At 35.6% G+C, this 21,426-nt stretch overlaps 1 protein-coding gene across 1 annotated transcript in view; it reads left to right on the top strand.

The window, feature by feature from the left end:
- Positions 1–21,426, top strand: part of LOC142335897 (uncharacterized) — a 133,428-nt gene that overhangs the window by 14,621 nt on the left and 97,381 nt on the right. Inside the window, exon 4 of the mRNA XM_075384253.1 lies at positions 15,456–15,599. Within this exon, the coding sequence (XP_075240368.1) occupies positions 15,456–15,599 (144 nt within the window). The remainder of the gene's footprint in view (positions 1–15,455; positions 15,600–21,426) is intronic.

Below are 21,426 nucleotides of genomic sequence, written 5' to 3'. Positions count from 1 at the left end.
AGATTACCAGTTTTTGCTGAAATCTTGCAAGATCGTGCAAGATACCCATCTGGTCTCGAGTAGTTGCGCAAAAAGGTAACTTGCTCGTTTGTTTCCGTTTATCCTTTGTCGCCGACCGCCCAAAGCTAAAAGATGAAACATGGTGATCTACAGAAGGAGAAAGTTGGAATGTTGACGATTGCAATAAAAATCGAATAAATTTCCATGTTCTGCGGCAGAAAGGCTGCAACCCATTTTTATAATCCATAAACAGGTTTTATATTTCGGGATCTTAAATCTCACAACTAATAAAAACCCGGGTCGAGGGGTCAGCTGCTGTAAAAGGATACTTTTGTAAGAAATTCGCGGAATGTGCTAAAAATATGCAAGGTTTGTTCTGATTGCACTGAAAATTGAACAGAAGGTGCTGAATCAGCTGAAATAAAATATTTAAGCACATTTCTTGCATAAAATCAGCGTTTGATTCAGTGCCTTTCTTATATATTTTCAACACTTGTGAAAATTTCAAATTCAGCGGATTCAGCTCCTTTCTTACATAATTTGACGTGCAATTGTTTGCTCTTGTATTGCTTATAACGTAGTCAGCATGTAGCCTCATTCACCTTTTGCAATTTTGAAGAGCCATTAATCGTTCAAAAATCTGCGTGGTTTTTTTTGAAAATTTCTTTTCTTGAAAAACAGACCGACTGAAAAGCGTCACACTTTCATCATATCTAACGGAAGGAAGGTAGTTAAACTTAAACTACCTGGTTTCATTCAATCGAGTAATATGGTTTTATACCTCAGCTGCAATAACTGATTTATCTTAAGGTTTGTTAAAATTCTAAATTCTTTTGGAAGATATCCAACTGTTTTTAAGTTGAACTGCTCTAGTGCAATACTTTTTAGTCTTGCACCGTTGCTGCTTCTGTATGTACAGGATCAAAACAACTCAAAATTATTCAACTTGTGCAAGGAAACCCTTGAAAATGCATTAGATAAGTGCTGATATTGTGTAAGATAAGTACTGAAAGTTATGTAAGAGATGCGCTGACAGCCGCTGAAAAATTATATTTTTCAGCAGTTACATCATACACAATTTTCCGTTTAATGCGCTGAAAAGTGCTGAAATTATGTTGAAAAGGTGCTGAAATTTTAGCAGATTAAGTGGATTATTATTTAAGATTTATCCGCTAAATTTTTTTTTCAGCGGTTGTCAGCGCTTTTCTTACATAAATTTTGACGAATTCCTCGACCCCGTAACAATTAACATGTCAATCCTCATGATTAATATCGCGTAGCATCGTTTGAAAAAGCATAAGGATAATTCAGCTTCATTGGTTAGTAGTATACTAAAATGCACGTATTGTCACGGGGGGGGGGGGGGACGTCCCCCCCACCCGTGACAAATCGTGCAGTACATTTTTGAGGTCGAAAAATTTTGTCTCTCAATTTTGCCGGGGGACAAAAACTTGTAAAAGTTTTCTCGATTTGTGCCGGGGACAAAAGCTTGTAAATTTTTTGTCAATTTTGTGCGGTGAGAAAAACTTGTGAAATTTTTGCCGAATTTGTTCGGTGGGCAAAAACTTACGATTTTTCCAGCTATTTTGTGCGGGGAATAAAAACTTGTTCAAATTTCACAGTTTTCTGGAATTATTGAAAAACTTGTGAAAATTTTGCAATTTTTGGGGGTCCCTTAAGTTGGTTTTAAAATTTAAAAATTCTTAAACCTTTTTTTAGTCAAAAAGACTATTCATGGGTTTTCAAAAGACAGAAAATTTACTAACCTTTTCATTATTTCAATCTCTTGGTAAGTTTTATGAAATATAACTACATTTAAACCAAAATGGAGTCAAATTTTAGTGGTTTTGATCCAACATCTGGTTTTGATCCAACATCTGGTTTTAATTTCATAGTTTTATTGCCCATATGTTATCCCAGATTATGGAGTGTGGGCAGGTTAGAAAACCAATAAAATTTAAGTGCCAGGGCTCCAAATTGATAATTTTTGTGTCTGATAAGAAATTTGCAGCGTCCAAGGTGAAAAGAATGCAACTTTGCAACTTTGCAGGACAAAACAAATGCTCGAAACTATATGAAATGTTCCAAAAAAGTACTGAAAAAGTGTTTGAAAATGTGCGGTAAAGCAATTCATATACCACAATTGTATGACGGGAGAGTTAAAAATCGAGAAAAAAATAGTGTATTTTTAGAGTAAAAATTGTTGTTTTTGAACAATTTTATGCAAAATACTTCCTCAAAAAGCAATTCCATTATGCACAAACTGTTTTGCATTGTAAATGACAACAAGTGCAGACCAGTAAATTGTGTAAAACAAGGGCGTTTGAGGGACAATGCGAATGTGATCACGTAATATAGTGTAAAACTTGGGGAAAACTATAAAAATGACAAAATTTTAACGGGAAAAACTGATGTCCGACTGAACCTTACTGCGTAACGTAGGCAAAATGATAGAATGAGCAGTCTATTTCCCTTAAATACTTAAGAAAACTAACTTCTATTTTTTTGTGATTGATATTCTGATTTTTTCTTTACATTAATAAACAGTTTTCCTGTTCTGTTTTTGTTCTCCAAAAATCTTCATAGCACTAACAATAACTTAACTAAAGCTGTATGTCTACAGTGTTTATCAATTTTTATCTAATCTGCACTTGTTTTTTCCGACCTGTGATTGGTTGAAAACTGACTGAAGATTAATTTTAGACTGGTGCATATGACAAAATATGTTTTTGATTTTTGTTTGTTTTGCAAGTTTTGGTCTAGGCTTTTGTGATTGGTTGGCCGAGTTTTAGGAATTATTATGTCTACTACATGTGCCAACATATGTCTTTCATTTCCATAAGCAATTCAGTGTGGTCGTCTCAGCTTCTCTGATTGGTCAGTCGGGTTTAGGCTTTATTACTGTCTTGCACATGTTTGAACACGTATTGTTTTACTATCAAAGACAAGGTGTGGTCTCTTTTATTACCATAAGCAATTCAGTGTGGTCGTCTCCGCTTCTCTGATTGGTCAGTCGAGTTTAGCCTTTATTATCGTCTTGCACATGTTTGAACACGTATTGTTTTATTATTAAAGACACGTAGTGGTCACAAGTTTGAGTTTGTATTTAAAAAGAAGGTAGTATGTCGTCGTCTCAAGATTACTTTGATTTTTATAACGATATCGCATGTTCAATAGAATGTGTATACTGTTTACTATGTATGAGATAAAAGTGGAGTGGAAGCAAAAATTCGATTTCAAGTGGAACAATGTGCGTTGAGACAAAAAATAGAAAGAAATATTAGGCTATATAACGCGGAACAAACAATACTATTAAAATAGTTTTCACACTAGAAGCTCTCAGAAGCAAAAGAAGCAATGTCTTTAAACGAGTATTAGAAGTTGATATCAAGCTTTCGTTTCTTTGGAGCAAAGCAAAGGCTCACTGGTGGCGTCTCGAGACTGCTGCTGGCAATTATGAAAACTTCCGCTACCTTGGGAGTTGAGGGAGTTGTCGTTGAGTCTGGTTGAGGAGAATTTGACCGTCTTGTAATATCTGGGCTTTCGGGGCTTTTTGGAATCCGCCAGAAACTATAAATAATTTCCAGGTCCCTCCAATAGCCCTCCGGATTTTGTATAGAGGACTCTCTTGGATATCATAGTCGTAAAGAATTTTCCTAACATTTTCATCAATCGTCTCTGGATTGAAAACAAATTCTCTTACGTAGCCGGTAACATGATCGATCGTGTACTGTGCTCCTTTCATCAGCGCCTTTTCAAATCTGAATGATTGGATGTAGTCAAAAATTACAAATTACAAATTATAAATTAGCGCCATGTGGTTAATTGTAATCCACTCGTTGTCCCGCAACTCTTGTTTAACAATAACGACTTTCTCTTTTTTGTAAGTTTCATATGCTATTGTTCTCAAATCGAGATTGGCCTCCTCTTTCAGAATAATTGCCACCGGAGACATGTTCAAACTTTGAAGACAATGCTGCATTTAATGATTTGTTGTGGTAATTTGTCAGGTCGTGAAAACTTTTGGTCAGCTTTTCTATATAATCAAAAGATAAAGCAATTTGTTCTAAGACTTAAGAATTTTATATCAATCTTGTTTCGAGAATAATTAGATTGCATCAATAGTGGAGAAAGACAAAAAGAAATGAGGAAAGACTATGAAAAGAGTTTGCAAACAAATTTCAGTTTGTTGTAGAGCAAAGATTTGGATTTTGTGAGCAACCAAACAGTATGCAACAATTGAAAAAAAATGATTATTTGTGTTCAATTGTTTTTGCTACATGTTTAGGCGTGTTGCTTCTAAGAATAGCTCAAAAACATACTTGTCACGTAGAGCATAATAGTTTTATATATTTGGTTTTTATCTTAGCCAATCAAAATACAGCAAAATTTTGATATTTAACCTTAGTTCTAGTAAGGCGAAAGGAGAGTGACTACACAGTGTACGAATGCGTTGTTCTATGTCTTATCATAAACAATTGGGAAAATTCATGGACAAACAAAAACAACATGCAGTCAGCATTGCGGTAATTGCTTCTTAGTGTTTAAAACTATAAAATTCAAAACCCGATAAGTAAGTCTGTCATTATTATTAGAATGACAAAATCTAATTCACTCTTTGTTTAGAGATTGTTAATAAAAAATGTTTTAGACTCTTCAGCGAAAAGCATTAAAAACTTTGTTGAGTTGCAGTTTGGTAAGTGAGAAAAAAATACTTGGTATGCGTTTTGATCAACCAGTTCTTTGTAGAAACTGTTTGGAAAACATTCACGACAAGTACTTATCCATTTCTACATCTTATCCTGAAAAATCAGTAAGATTAAACTATTTCCTGGCAGCAAGTGAATATTTTAGTGAGTTGGACTGCTTTGATCATGATATTGCTCTAAGGTTGCGTCCATATGGAGGTCTAATTGGCATCGACAATTCATCTCTCGACAAGCATCTAAAAATATCAAAAATTTTACGTTTGCACGCTATTTTACACGACGCAGGAGGTTTCATATACGAAATATGTAACCAAGGACCTGGTTATTCTTATATGCTTCCGTGGAAAAGCAGCAACTGTTTTAGCGGGCATTTGTCGGGAATATTATTTTGCTTATATATAAAGATTTTTCATCCGTCAATTTTTCACTTATTGGAATGCTGAGCAGCAAAACGGTTAGACGTTGAAGGATTTCGTCACAGAAATGAAAAATTTACTGTTGAAGAGTTTGGAATTTGTACTGAAGACTACCTTGACTGCGTGCCATTTTTACCACCAACAAGTTATAGCGAGTTAACAGCTCAATAAAAGCAATCTTTTAGTTGGTTGAGTAGAAATTTGCACGGTATTGATTGGGACATAGGAAATTGTCCCTAAATTTATCTAACACAAATAATTCAAAGCGTTCGCTTGCGGAACCTGGTGCAATATTCTACGCTAAAGGAGCGGAAAAAGTTAAGTTTTTGTCAGAATTGCTTGAATGTCTTGTTATTGATCTGAATTCACTTGAGTGTCCTTCGATATCTGTGAACTATTTTACACAAAATTGTCAAAATCTTTCAAAGGGCAAAAACATTTTCAACAAACATTGTGCAAAAGAAAAAGCCATTTTCTATTTCAACTGGTTAACCAATGAGAAAGGAATTGACGAAAGTAGAGGCACCGTTGTCACCGAGTTCAACAATTTGTGCCTTGGTTACGGGGGACGGGAATCTGAGTCTTCCAATTTCCAAAGACGAAACCAAAAAAACCCGAAATCAGTTTTTACAGAGAAAAGTTAAATTGTTGCTGACTGAGGACGAAATTCGCTCATTCACTCATTTAGTGTATTATATTGAGCCTTTTCTTCAGTGGAGAAAGCAGAATGTCAAAAAATCAACCAAGAGTCTGTCCTCCGAAACTCTTACTGATTTCGAAGCAACCGGTTGGTGAGGAAGTTGACAAAAACGATCCTTCACTGCCAAAAGAGATTCAACTCTTGGTGAAGGAAGAAAGAGTGCACAAAATTGTTCATTATAACAAAACTGAAAGACTCTCTGAGTGCTTCATGGTTCATATGAAAGACTTTCTAACTGAGTTTAATCGCTATGAGTTGTTTTATGTAATCTGATACCCAATTGATACTTTTTTAACAAGATTTTTTTTGTTGAGATGGAGGGAGTAACAGTCGATCAAGTTGACGCTGTTGTAGAGGAAAATTATTTTGAAAAAGAAAGTAGCAGCAAATCGTCTTGGAAATTTTGTAACCAAACAACTTTGCCACGCTCGGAAGTTGTATTTTTGTGCAAATGTTTGTTATTTTATTACTAATATCACTTTTATTGTGAAGTTAACCGTGTTAAAACCAAATTGTGAAGAAACCGCAATTTGGAAATCCATATTGTCAAGTTTAGTTGGATACATTTTACCAAATCCAAGACTATGAACAAAAATATATCTACGCAAGATAGAGTCTTCATGGCCGTTGTAGGGCCCTCAGATTGTGGCAAAACAGAGTTAATTTTCAAAATGTTGATTGGAAACACATTTTACCCAAAATTTAACCACATTATAATTTTATACCGAGAAATGCAACAAATATACGTCAAAATGGAGCAGAAACTTGGAGTTATTTTCAAAAAGTATGCCAATTTAGAATTTTTGAATAACCTTGAAAACTGTCTTTTGATAATCGACGACTCGTGCGAAGAAATTTATAACGATAAAGAATTTGTTAAGCTGGCCACTGCAGGGCGTCACAAAAAGATTAATGGTATTTACATAAAGCACAATCTTTATCAGCAGAGCAAGTGGTCTCGTACAATAGATTTGAACACATCACACATCATTCTGTTCAAATCAGCCCGCGATATTCAACAAGTCGAATTTTTAGGCAAGCAGTTAAATCTTGTTAAATTTTTAAAACATTGCTATCAATTGGCAACGGAAGAACCATTTGAGCATTTGCTTATCGATCTTGATTCAAAACCTTCTGATTGTTTACGATACTGTTCTAATATTACTGAGCCAGGTCCTACAGTGTTCTACCTTCCATCTGATAAAGCAGAAACAACCCCTCTAAATAATGAAAGAGAAAAAATTATCTATATTGAAGCAAGGGGTGCATTTGCAACCAAAAAAGTTAAGGAAATACCTGCGTAATTGTGATAGTGATGTTATACTGGTTCTATGTGAAAGCCTTCAAAAGTCTTGTTGGGTCATGTTAGAGTGAAAGTAAGAGACTTAGAAAAATACAGACACATATTTGAAAGTGTTCTCAACTCAAGAAAAAATCATCAATGGATAAACGACGAGCGCTTATTCTAACAAAAACCGGTTTCGAATTGATTCAACTCATTATAAAATTTTGTTTCATCCATTTGAGTTAAACCATGTCAACTGCTGAAGAGTTTTTTTTGATTCCCTAAAATCAATATATGAAAAAGCAACCATATTCCTCACAAATTCTAAAAGATCCCAGAGTTCAGCATAGAGGTGCTCAATTATCGTTTTTGAACCGTATGCGACCAAATGAAAACACTAATAAGAGTACCAGGAAATTTTAGATACAAGGGAAACAATTGATCCCACTGAGTTGTCAAAAGTGAAAGCAGACAAAACTCTTCAAAGTCTTAACGCTTTAGCGCCAGCGAAATTCACCAGGACGGAGAAAATAGTTAGCCTCATTAAAGAGTTGTTATAGACGAAAATGAAAATTTCATTGTTGACGGAACAGCAACAGGAATAAATGTCCCTATTTTTCTCTATGATTTGCAAAAACCAACTAAAAAACTAAGTAATCCAGATTATTTTAAGATTCTTGAGGTTTTAAACATAAAAGAGGACTTGGTGATCAACAGAAATGCTAAAATTGCGATCCGAAAAAGAACTCAAAGAACTGCCGAACCAAAAAAGAAAAGGAAAACTATTTCGCCAAAAGGAATCAAGCACAAGGAAACCAGTCAATTAATTACAGAAGAATCCTCAGACGCCGGAAGTGGTTTCGAAACTTCGAAGGAAGACAGAACTCAGCAAGAGGAGAAGAACTGGGAGTCTTTCGACGAATGAGAAAAAATTGCTTGTGTTGAAATATACGAAAGGTCCCGCAGCATATGGAAACGTAAAAAATCTACAAAGAATCACAAACTTGAAACCAAGTAAGGTGAAATTGTTCCTGGAGTGCAAAAATGCCCACACAAAGCATAAAAAATATGGAAAAAAATTTCCAACACTGAAGGTTATTGCCTACGATGTAAACAAAATTTGGTCGCTAGACTTGGCTCATGTGGATAAATTAGCAAAAGAGAACAAAGATGTAAAATATTTATTGGTTGCGGTGGACTGTCTCTCTTGTTATCTACGAGTCGGACCCTTAAAATCAAAGTACGCCACAACAACAGCAGATGCGTTTAAGAAAATGATAAGGAACAAGCGACCTAAAAAAGTGTGGGTAGAAGCTGTTACGGAATTTAAGGGCTCTTTCGGCACTCTACGTCAGAAAAATGAAATCGAAGTTTACAAAACTTTCAGCGAGAAAAAATCAGCATTTGCGGAAAGAAATATACGATCGCTCAAGAATTTGATATACAAGTATTTAGAGGACAAATGGACATGCTCGTATATTAATCAATTGCAGAGCTTTGTACAAACCATTAACTCTAGAGTCAACAGAGTAACGAAATTGGCGCCGAATAAAGTGACAAAGAAAGACGTTCCATACTTGATATCATTAATTTTTAATGATTCAACAAATCTAGTTCGCCGACCAAAGTTTTACGTTGGGGACTTTGTGCGAATATCAAAAGCGGATCTTCCTTTTAGAAAGGGATACAAGCAAACATTTACCAACGAAGTTTGTGAGATTTACGATATACCTACAACAAATCCTCCTACTTATAGTCTCATTGACGCATCCCAGGAGCAAGTCAAAGGAAAATTTTATGAATTAGAGTTGTTCAAAGTTAGAGACAACAGTAGTGAAATAACAAAACATGAATGAATTCACGGTTCCCTTAGTTTCATCAGCCTCTATGAATGTTTTTCCTCAAAGCACCTTGTCCTCATTCAAAAATTATTTCAATGAAGAAATTAATTTGGAGGGGGATTGGCGAGTTGCACTACGTGAAATTATCTTCCCGGCAAAAATAAATCAAGTGACTAAAAGTGATTTAAAGATATTTTCTTCTGAAGGCCTTAAGTTTTATGAAAAAAGTATTCCATTTGATGCTGTCTCCAGACCATACGGTGGAGAGCGACTATTATTGGAACTGGTAACTATGAAAACCGTGACCATCTTTTGAGATCCTTAAAAACAACTACTGGATTGCCTCATTTTGACTTTCAATTTAACAAAATCAACGGAGTTTTATTCCTCTTTTTTGGTAAAAACGAAAGAATTACTTTTCCAGATAACAAAATTCCAAGCATACTAGGTTTCAACGGTATTCATGATGGGTCTGGTTATCATATTGGATACAAGATGTTGGACACTTTTGAAAATCTGACAATGGCTGATGACGAAGAAAAAACTTTTGTTGGCGATTATCCTTTTGATTTGTCTGCAGGGAAGCAACTGATTTTTTTTACGTTAACATAATTGAGTATCAATACGTAGGTGATACTAAAGCTCCTCTTATTCGAGTCATTGATTCAAAACAACGCCTGAAAAACGGTAGCCCCTGCGAAATAGAGCCAACGCAGAGAATTGTCTTCAGCAACCTGGAATACAAAAAGTTATTATCAAAAAAATTTCAGTCAATTGAAATTCAATTGCGGACAGAAACTGGAGAATTAGTTCCATTCGCTGGAACAGGAAAAGTTATTTTGACTTTAAATTTTAAAAAATTCGACTAAATGGAAGCCTACTATCAACAGCAAGCGGTGTCACCATACTTTTCAGGACACTATCGTCAACGAGGAAGTGGTTTTAGGGCTTTAGCGGCAGGTATTGGTAGAGCGGCATTACCGATTGCAAGAATGTTTCATTGGCCTGTAGCCAATAAGATTGGACGTGAATTAATTGTTCAAGCAGCTCCTGAGCTGGTAGAGGTTGTTACAAAGAAAAAGTCTCCAAAACAAGCATTAAAATCGACTGTGCAAAAACTGTGAGAAAACAAGTGGGCGGATCAAAAAGAATACGTAAATTAAAAACCAACAGTGAAAATCCAAAACAAGGCATTCGTAAGAAGAAACCCTTGACGAGAAGTTGGTCAAATTTCTTTTCTAAAGTTTAAAATGATTACTAATTTACTGCCCGCAGAGGAAACACGCACCGCACTTGATTTGTTTGAAAAACAGCCTCTGCTTATTACTTTTGACAATGCTTTTACTCAAAAAGTCGGACCATCATATTCACCGGACGGTCTAATGCTTGAGTTTGAAGTTTTGGGCGATAGCAACAATTTCATAGATTTACAGAAAATTCTCCTCGAAATTAAATGCAAAATCTCCCGAAACAATGACGGCGATTTAAGAACAGGAACTGATGCTACAAATACAGACGCGCCATACTTTAGCAACAACGCATTACATTCTTTATTTTCAGAATGCACTGTATCTGCTAACGGTGTTAAAATTTCCAATACAAACGGAAATTATGCTCACAAAGCATTAATTGAAACGGAATTTTCTTCAGGAAAAACTGCAAAAAACACATGGCTAGTGTGTCAGGGATATTGTTACGAGGATGAGCCAGCTAAAATTGATGGCGCCGACGGTCGCGCGGACGACGTAGCGGCCAGAAAAGCTCTTGTTGCTAATTCTGTTGCTAATTAAAATTGTTGCTAAAATTGCAGGAAAACTATTTTATTGGAAAGCCGGCGAGTGATATTTTAACTTGTGATAAACACTTACTTAGTGGTGTTACTCTGCGAAATTCATTTAGAAGGTATACAAATGATTTTGTTGTAATTTCAGAGTCAAACAAATATTACAAAGTCAAAATAATTGATGCTAATCTCTACGTTAGAAAAATGACAATAGCGGATCTTGTTTTGACGGCAATTGAGAAAACACTACTAAAAACACCTGCCGTGTATCGCTATACAGAAGTATTGCCGCGAACTTTTTTAGCTACAACTGGAATAAGAAGTTGGAGCCATTAGGATATTTTCTCGAAAGAACCTGTACGGCGTATGATAATTGCAATGGCAACAAATCAAGTATACCTCGGAACTAATCGCACAAATCCTTTTCACTACCAGAAATTCAACTTGAGCCAAATTGTTGTTTATCGAAATGGTCAACATATTGTTGGAACTCCTGTCTCAACAACTTTCAACCACCGCATTTATTTCAATACTCTAGAAGCCCTAGATTTTCTTGACAAAGGTGGGCATGGCATAACTCTGGACAATTATCCCAATCACTTTATTCTAGCTTTTGATTTAACATCAACGCAAGAGGCTTCTCATGATTTCATTCATCCAGAACTTACAAATTGCTCAAATTCAGTTCAACTTACATTTGACGGAGCGTTGGCAGCCAACGTAGAAATTCTATTTCTGGTTGAAAGAAGCTCAACATTCTATGTTAACTCTGAACGAAAGGTGACAAAAAAACTCGATTATCACCTACCCCACAGATGGATAGTGATGAAATACGCTATTTGTTGGGAAAATGTACTCATTTGAAGCATTATTTTTATGGAGTTTTTGCCGCGGACAATTTCCCAAAGTTAACAAGAGAAGGATTCATCATAGTCAATGCTTCACCGTTGCAACATGCAGGAAGTCATTGGATGGTTCTTTTGTTTCACAAAAACAAAGTTTATTTGGCAGATCCGCTTGGAATCCCGATACAAAACTACCAATTATTGTATTGCCGACTGTTAGAATTATACATTAAAGTAACTCAAATACTCAAACTTCAGCCAGTTCAAAATCAAAACTCAAAACTTTATGGACTTTTTTGCATTTATATTGCACATGTGATGTTTGGTTATGAATATCCTTTGATGTTGAATATGAACGATAATGATTTGCTACGTTTTGCTAACCATATGCTGTAACTTTTTTTAATTAACTTTTTTGCTCAATTCTTTCTTCAAAGACAAGAGAAAAAGACAATTGTTAATTAAAAGATTTCGATTCCATATTAAAATTTATCAAAATCAAACTATTATCAACATGCAAACAACCATAGCCACTATTTAATATATCAAGTATTTTGGAAAGCTCACCGTACATAACACCATTATAGGCTATAAAATCTATCAATAGTGCAAGTAGGTAAAAAGTCAGTTTAAGTTTGAACATCCTGTGTCATTAGCATGTTTACATTTTGTAATTTTTTCTTAGAAACTGAAACAGCTAGATTGTGTTGATCGTTGTAACTGACTGCCTCTTGAAGTTTCGCAATCACTTCGCCATAATGCACTCTGTGAGAAGACCCCCGAATGAGCAATTGAAAACAAGTGAAGAGACATGGTATTGTATATGGTTTAGAAGAAGTATCTTTGAAGGACTGCGGTAATTGATCAACAGCAGCAATGACATGGTAATGAAATTGTTGTATTTTGCAAGGATCTTCATTTTTGTGCTGGCTGTATGCGAAGATTTTTGTAAGATTAGAATCAAATTGAGGCTCACTATTGCAAATAAAATACCGAAAAAATTTTTTTGGAATTGTTAAAAATATTCAGGTGTACGCTCAAACATTGCTTCAACCATTTTCATTTGCTATTTAATTCTCTTTATCACTCTCTGAGGCTTTTTTGATTTTTTGAATCTGCAGCTACGATTTTGACCATTCGTTTCTTAACTGGAACCAGGCTGTAACTTCCTTTTGCCAGAGCTGCTCTGCTCGTTCGCAAATTTTGAGAGAACTCTTCTTCTAATAGCATCTATATTTTCTCCCACTTGCTCCAATTCCTCCATAGAGAGAGTGAGTTTTTGGTTGAAACGAAATTCGTTGTCTCCGTTCTCTTTTTTGAAAAGTTTCAGCGATATATAATTTCCAGTATTATCATATGTTTTCACACAGGAAACTACATATCGTTTTTCAGAACGCGCTATATCGTGATAAAAATCAAAGTAATCTTGAGACGACGACATACTACTTTCTCTTTAAATACAAACTCAAACTTGTGACCACACCGTGTCTTTGATAATAAAACAATACGTGTTCAAACACGTGCAAGACAATAATAAAGGCTAAACTCGACTGACCAATCAGAGAAGCGGAGACGACCACACTGAATTGCTTATGGTAATAAAAGAGACCACACTTTGTCTTTGATAATAAAACAATACGTGTGCAAACATGTGCAAGACTGTAATAAAGCCTAAACCCGACTGACCAATCAGAGAAGCTGAGACGACCACACTGAATTGCTTATGGAAAAGAAAGACATATGTTGGCACATGTAGTAGACATAATAATTCCTAAAACTCGGCCAACCAATCACAAAAGCCTAGACCAAAACTTGCAAAACAAACAAAAATCAAAAACATATTTTGTCATATGCACCAGTCTAAAATTAATCTTCAGTCAGCTTTCAACCAATCACAGGTCGGAAAAAACAAGTGCAGATTAGATAAATATTGATGAACACTGTAGACATACAGCTTTAGTTAAGTTATTGTTAGTGCTATGAAGATTTTTGGAGAACAAAAACAGAACAGGAAAACTGTTTATTAATGTAAAGAAAAAATCAGAATATCATTCACAAAAAATAGAAATTAGTTTTCTTAAGTATTTAAGGGAAATAGACTGCTCATTCTATCATTTTGCTAAGTTACGCAGTAAGGTTCAGTCGGACATCAGTTTTTCCCGTTAAAATTTTGTCATTTTTATAGTTTTCCCCAAGGGTTACACTATATTACGTGATCACATTTGCATTGTCCCTCAAACGCCCTTGTTTTACACAATTTACCGGTCTGCACTTGTTGTCATTTACAATGCAAAACAGTTTGTGCATAATGGAATTGCTTTTTGAGGAAGTATTTTGCATAAAATTGTTCAAATACAACAATTTTTACTCTAAAAGTACACTATTTTTTTCTCGATTTTTAACTCTCCCGTCATACAATTGTGGTATATGAATTGCTTTACCGCACATTTTCAAATACTTTTTCAGTACTTTTTTGGAACATTTCATATAGTTTCGAGCATTTGTTTTGTCCTTTTCATACGTATATTTCTTCTCATTTTCTGCAAAGTTGCATTCTTTTCACCTTGGACGCTGCAAATTTCTTATCAGACACAATAATTGGCACTTACCTGGCACTTAAATTTTATTGGTTTTCTAACCTGCCCACACTCCCTAATCTGGGATAACATATGGGCAATAAAACTATGAAATTAAAACCAGATGTTGGATCAAAACGAGATGTTGGATCCAAACCACCAAAATTTGATTCCATTTTGGTTTAAATGTAGTTATATTACATAAAACTTACCAAGAGATTGAAATAATGAAAAGGTTAGTAAATTTTCTGTCTTTTGAAAACCCATGAATAGTCTTTTTGACTAAAAAAGGGTTTAAGAATTTTTAAATTTTAAAACCAACTTAAGGGACCCCCAAAAATTGCAAAATTTTCACAAGTTTTTCAATAATTCCAGAAAACTGTGAAAATTTAACAAGTTTTTATTCCCCGCACAAAATAGCTGGAAAAATTGTAAGTTTTTGCCCACCGAACAAATTCGGCAAAAATTTCACAAGTTTTTCTCACCGCACAAAATTGACAAAAGTTTTACAAGTTTTTGTCCCCGGCACAAATCGAGAAAATTTTGTCCCCCGGCAAAATTGAGAGACAAAATTTTTCGACCTCAAAAATGTACCGCACGATTTGTCACGGGTGGGGACGTCCCCACCCGTGACAAAACGTTATGCACGGTTTGTCACGGGGGGGACGTCCCCCCCCCCCCGTGACAATACGTGCATTTTAGTATACTACTTTGGTTGTTCAATTTGCACATCAGTGTAAGTCTCTTAAAAAGACTTTTTTTCTCTAACGTCGGCTACTGTGAACAAACTGGTTATTACACTTATTCAAACAAGCTTATTCTAAACGCATATCACTCCAGTAAGGGTTTTACAAAGCGCACGCATCCTTTACCAATAAGGGCGGTGAAAACGGCAATTTTCTGTAAGATTTGCGGATTTTAGATTTGAGTTTTTCCCCGCATTCATCGGACTACCTACAAAAAAAAATGGGTACCCGGGTTCGAGCCTCAGACGTGCTGTATGTCAACTGCTTTTTCCTCAACTGCGGCGCCATCCATCACATATTTTGCAAGAGAATTTTTGTAAGATTTTTAGTTTTTAGCGATAAATTTTTCTAATTTTAGCTATATTTAGCGGTGAAAAAAGTATTCAACCGATACCAACAGGGTGCAATTAAAATAAAAATTTCATTCCAATTAAATCCGCAAATCTTAAAACAATTAACTGCAAAAGTGTTTTGGTTGTAATAACGGGGTTGTAATCAGTGCTAAAACCAATATCTTCTAATGATACATGTTTAACATAATGCCTTCTTTACAGTGAACCGTGATCTGACGTACATTAATGGAACCTACCCCGCGGAAGATACTGGTGCAACATACTGGGATGAATTGAGTTCCGGCTTTGGATTGGAGGAAGGCTTCAGTCGAGACGAATTGGGAATCGAAGTATCTCTCAGATACTGCAAGTAGAACGTTCCCTGAACTTCAAAACAAATACTCCAAACCAACCACACTCCCCAGGTTGAGGTGGCAGACGGAAGTGACCTCTGATCAGACCCCAGTCCAAAGCACACGGTGTGTTTCCAGATCAAAATTACAGGGTCTGGGATTTGATTCGAGCGCACAATAGTACAATTAGAGGTCACCTCGGTCGGGGGATGGTCAGATCAGATGTCACTTTCGGATGTTAGTGGTCTGATCAGAGGTCATTTTCGTCTCATCAGAGCGGATTCCAGCGCACATTAGTCTGATCATAGACGATTTCGAGTGCATTTTTTTCTTTCAATTTTTTGTATTTTTTTTACTCAGAGATGTTGCCTCTGTCAAGAGGCAACAGAAAAGCAGCATTCTGACCAGCGACAAATCTAGAGTCTGATGGCGTTCAGCTGATAGCAAATGCCAGCTTAACTTTATTTAACTGTAGACCACAACGTTTCTTATGAAAAGCTGTCTACGTTCATCCATTGAGTCAGAAGTATACAACGGTAAAGAACATAACAAATTTTCTATTTAGGCCACAAAGAAAAACTGTTTTGTGACAAAATGAAATTGGAAGACATTTTTTTAAAAAGCTGTGTGGTAATTTCGGTAGAAATGCGCTTCAGATAAATAATGATTTTTAAAAGCATTGAAAGGCTATTAAAATTGGCCATTCACGATTTTGAACTTGAATAATCAAACTTGATTGAACTAGAAATAATGAAACCTTGTGATTTTGGATTATAATCAATACCTGCATGTATCCAATATTATATGTGATGTTGTAAAATTCAGCTGTGAACATAAGGTATGCTGAGCTTTAAATGAGATTCATATGAGCTCTTGAGCGGCCAAAGACTTTGAATTTATGCAAAAAAAATCAATTTGAAAAAAAGGGGATCACCTCGAGTTGAAGGCTCTGGCCTTCAACTCGGGGTGATCCCCTATTTTTTTACCCCCCTAAAAATCACATTTTTTGTTCGTTTTTTTAGGATCTTGTTTGTTTCCGTTAATTAACCCTAATCAGGCGATGTACTTCAGGCGAGAAAAATGAGGCGAGAAAAATGAATTCCGCAAAAAAAAAATTTTAAAGCCCCAGATTTCGAAACTCTGAAACACTTATTTCTTATTGTATTGTGATACAAAATTTCTGCAAGTCGTTCACATGTAGAACTATTATCTATTCCGTGGAAACGTGGGTGTTTTTTTGAAAAAAATTGAGCGGTCATTGACCTAGAATTTTTGCTAAAAAAATCAAATCGAAAAAAAAATAGGGATCATCTAGAGCTGAAGTCTGTGGCCTTTCACTCGGGCTGATCATCTATTTTTTTGACCACCCTAGAAATCAAGTTTCATGTCCGTTATTTTAGGCCTGTGTTTTTGTTTCAAGTAAATAACCCCTTAGCAGGCGATGCAGTTAGAGATAAATGAAATCCGCAAACAAATTTTTCTAAGTCTCAGATTTTGCAACTCTAAAACACTTATTTTTTATTATATTGTGATACCACTCTTCTTCAAGTCGTTCACAGGCAGCAATATTAAACATCCGTTGGAATAGGAGGTGTTTTGAAATAAAATGGAGTGGCCGATGACTTCGAATTTAAGGAAAGAAATTCAATTTAGAAAAAAATAGGGGAGCAACTCTAGTTGAAGGCTCTGGCCTCGAACTCGGGATGATCCCCTATTCTTTACCCCCCTGGAAATCACAGTTTATTTCCAATATTTTAGGCCCGTGTCTGTTTCCGGTAAATAACTCCTAAACAGGCAATGGATTTCGGGAAAAATTGCAAGCACTCTAAAGCACTCTACTCATACCAAAAATTTTGTCCTATGTTTTTTATGTTTTTAAACAACTTAGGCTAACGTTTTCCGTACGAACATCTATGAAGAGTTCGAGGGATTGGTATGACAATTATTTCTAGGTTTAATAGAAAAACTTGGCGACCAGACCAATAGGGCCACTTTGGCACTCTTTTTTCGAACATAAATTCGAGTTTTTCGTTTTTCAAACTTTTCCCCTTGTATTATTAAGATATGGGTAGACCTATCCCGTGGTATAGGACGTCTTTTGAAAAAAATGGAATGGCAAATGACCTTGAATTTAAGCAAAAAAAATCAATTTGAAAAAAATAGGGTATCTTCTCGAGTTGAAGGCTCTGCCCTTCAACTCTGGGTGATCCCCTATTGTTTGACCCCCCTAGAAAACAGTTTTTAGGTCCGTTATTTTAGGCCCATTTTTGTTTGCGCTAATTAAACCCCAATTAATCAATTCCCTTCGAATAAAATTGCTTGCACTCTAAAGAACGCTAATCATACCAACGATAACCAGTATTTCATAAACGACATCCAAAATGGTTCCGTAATTCGTTCTTCTGTACCTCGAACTCATTTAATTTTGTTTCAGATTTTTTCCATTTTTTCAAAGTTACAATTTTTTTGCTTCAAAATAAAAGACTGGTGGAAAACAATTATATGGCTAAGCTAGTGAAAAACATTCTTGCATAAAAATGATCATTTTTGTTTTTTATGTTGTACTGTTTGAATTGATCTTATCTTTTTCACTTTAACTTTAACAAACAGCACTGTACCCGAATTCAAGTTTTTCACGAAAAATCAAATTCAACTGAAAGCGTCAACAAAACGGTTTTTCCAGTAAAAAAATGTATTTAAAAAAATTTTTTCGGTAATCTTTCTAACTCAAAAGGTGAAAGGAAAACATTAAAAAGAATACAAAAACTTGCAAAAACGACCTACCAACTTTAATATTTTTCTGATGCTTGGCAAGAGTTTGACTTAAGTTTTAGAAATTTTTTTAAGAATTGGGAGCTAAAAATATGGCGATCGTTGACGCTGAACATGTTTATTTCAAAGGATTTTTAAGCCCAATCCTCAGTGTCATAAATTTTGAAAAGCCCTATTTTTGCTGAATCTCGTCGGAGTTTGCTTCTGTTATTCGAAACTGTTTTTCATTTTTTCTTGTGCTATTTAAACCGAGACATTGGCCCTTTTAAAATCGGATAGCATACTGTAATTGAGGCTTCAAAAATTTTTTGCTGAGCTCATCAAAATCAACAGTCATCCGAATATTCGCATCCGTCCAAAAATTAGAAAACAATCGTACTCAAATTCAAATCGAGAATTTTGGATACCTCTTTTTCTCGGTTTTTTATAGACATTAGAATCCAAAAAAAGGTTACCAGTCTTGTCTGACTGTTTTTTAGTAGTCGTGCAAAATTTCAGACTGCAGAACTCTTTTTTCAGATTTTGCCTCATTTCATTTTTCTTGCAGTTTAGTGGTCACTCGTTTGGTTCACTTCCATATTTTAAAAATTAGGTCGTTTCTAGGCACTAAACGCAACTGCACTACATGAACAAAATGCCATAACTTAGTCATACAGCACCGAAATGGAGAAAACTAAAAAAAAATTGGTGAAGAAACAGAGTTTTCAATTTCCCTTACTGTTTGGCCGCAGATGTCACCTTACTCCGCTAGGTTAAAAAACCAACAAACAAAAGATCTAGAATGACAAAAAAAATTTCTGGAAAGCTCTCAAGTGTGACTATCAATCTACGAGGAGATAAAAGAAATTTAGAGAAAAAAGCATTTTTTTCAAAATTAATCAAGTTTTTTAAACCTCACAAAATTTTGGCCAGATTGACATCTTCGCTAACGTAAACAAACTTTATTTGAGCTCTAGGAACATAATTGAGAAATCTCCGAGCAAAACCGTAATCCACGGATCGCTTTACCCAATTTCAAGTCGGCCGTAGTAGTAGTAGTAGTAGTAGTAGTAGTAGTACTAGTAGTAGTAGTAGTAGTAGTAGTAGTAGTAGTAGTAGTAGTAGTAGTAGTAGTAGTAGTAGTAGTAGTAGTAGTAGTAGTAGTAGTAGTAGTAGTAGTAGTAGTAGTAGTAGTAGTAGTAGTAGTAGTAGTAGTAGTAGTAGTAGTAGTAGTAGTAGTAGTAGTAGTAGTAGTAGTAGTAGTAGTAGTAGTAGTAGTAGTAGTAGTAGTAGTAGTAGTAGTAGTAGTAGTAGTAGTAGTAGTAGTAGTAGTAGTAGTAGTAGTAGTAGTAGTAGTAGTAGTAGTAGTAGTAGTAGTAGTAGTAGTAGTAGTAGTAGTAGTAGTAGTAGTAGTAGTAGTAGTAGTAGTAGTAGTAGTAGTAGTAGTAGTAGTAGTAGTAGTAGTAGTAGTAGTAGTAGTAGTAGTAGTAGTAGTAGTAGTAGTAGTAGTAGTAGTAGTAGTAGTAGTAGTAGTAGTAGTAGTAGTAGTAGTAGTAGTAGTAGTAGTAGTAGTAGTAGTAGTAGTAGTAGTAGTAGTAGTAGTAGTAGTAGTAGTAGTAGTAGTAGTAGTAGTAGTAGTAGTAGTAGTAGTAGTAGTAGTAGTAGTAGTAGTAGTAGTAGTAGTAGTAGTAGTAGTAGTAGTAGTAGTAGTAGTAGTAGTAGTAGTAGTAGTAGTAGTAGTAGTAGTAGTAGTAGTAGTAGTAGTAGTAGTAGTAGTAGTAGTAGTAGTAGTAGTAGTAGTAGTAGTAGTAGTAGTAGTAGTAGTAGTAGTAGTAGTAGTAGTAGTAGTAGTAGTAGTAGTAGTAGTAGTAGTAGTAGTAGTAGTAGTAGTAGTAGTAGTAGTAGTAGTAGTAGTAGTAGTAGTAGTAGTAGTAGTAGTAGTAGTAGTAGTAGTAGTAGTAGTAGTAGTAGTAGTAGTAGTAGTAGTAGTAGTAGTAGTAGTAGTAGTAGTAGTAGTAGTAGTAGTAGTAGTAGTAGTAGTAGTAGTAGTAGTAGTAGTAGTAGTAGTAGTAGTAGTAGTAGTAGTAGTAGTAGTAGTAGTAGTAGTAGTAGTAGTAGTAGTAGTAGTAGTAGTAGTAGTAGTAGTAGTAGTAGTAGTAGTAGTAGTAGTAGTAGTAGTAGTAGTAGTAGTAGTAGTAGTAGTAGTAGTAGTAGTAGTAGTAGTAGTAGTAGTAGTAGTAGTAGTAGTAGTAGTAGTAGTAGTAGTAGTAGTAGTAGTAGTAGTAGTAGTAGTAGTAGTAGTAGTAGTAGTAGTAGTAGTAGTAGTAGTAGTAGTAGTAGTAGTAGTAGTCAGCCACCAATCTCCCAATGTCTAATCCTCCATGCACCGAGTTAGCTAAAATGTAGTTGATGACAAGGCCGAATAGGATTGGGGACCACACATCACCCTGCCTAACGCCTGTTCTGACATCAAATAAGCGTCCCTTCTCACCTTCGGCTTTGACTCGACATTTGAATCCATCATAGCTGTTTCTTATGATGTTTATCACTTTTTGCGGCAGACCATAGTGTTTCATTATCTGGTACATCTGCTCACGATCGACAGAATCGAATGCCGCTCGAAAGTCTATGAAACAAAAGCTAATATCCAATTGAAACGCCATTGATTTCTCTATTATTTGACGCAGGACAAAGAGTTGATCGGCGCATCCTCTGCTTTTTCTGAAGCCGCACTGCTCTTCCCTTAAGACGCGATCCACTGAATCTTTGCATCGATTGAGAGTAACGGAAGCGAACACTTTGCCTGGTACTGACAATAGAGAGATCCCTCGGTAGTTCGAACACTCTGACCTCTTTCCTTTACTCTTGTATAATGGGACAATTTCTGCTACCTTCCAGTCATCGGGCAGAACTTCCGTCGACCAACATTTATCTATGATGTCCCAGAGCCACTCGACAATACCCTTGTGTGCTTTCAACATCTCACAGGAAATGTTATCGGGTCCACTTGCCTTGCCATTCTTCAACCTGTGGACAGCTTCAAGCACTTCTTCAAATCGAATTGGGCTCAGGTCAATCGGCAAGCTTTC

The sequence above is a fragment of the Convolutriloba macropyga genome, chromosome 3 (genome assembly GCF_964194025.1).
Source record: "Convolutriloba macropyga chromosome 3, txConMacr16.3, whole genome shotgun sequence".
Lineage (NCBI taxonomy): Eukaryota > Metazoa > Xenacoelomorpha > Acoela > Convolutidae > Convolutriloba > Convolutriloba macropyga.
Note: the sequence above shows the minus strand (reverse complement) of the source record. Positions and strands in the feature narration are given on the sequence as shown.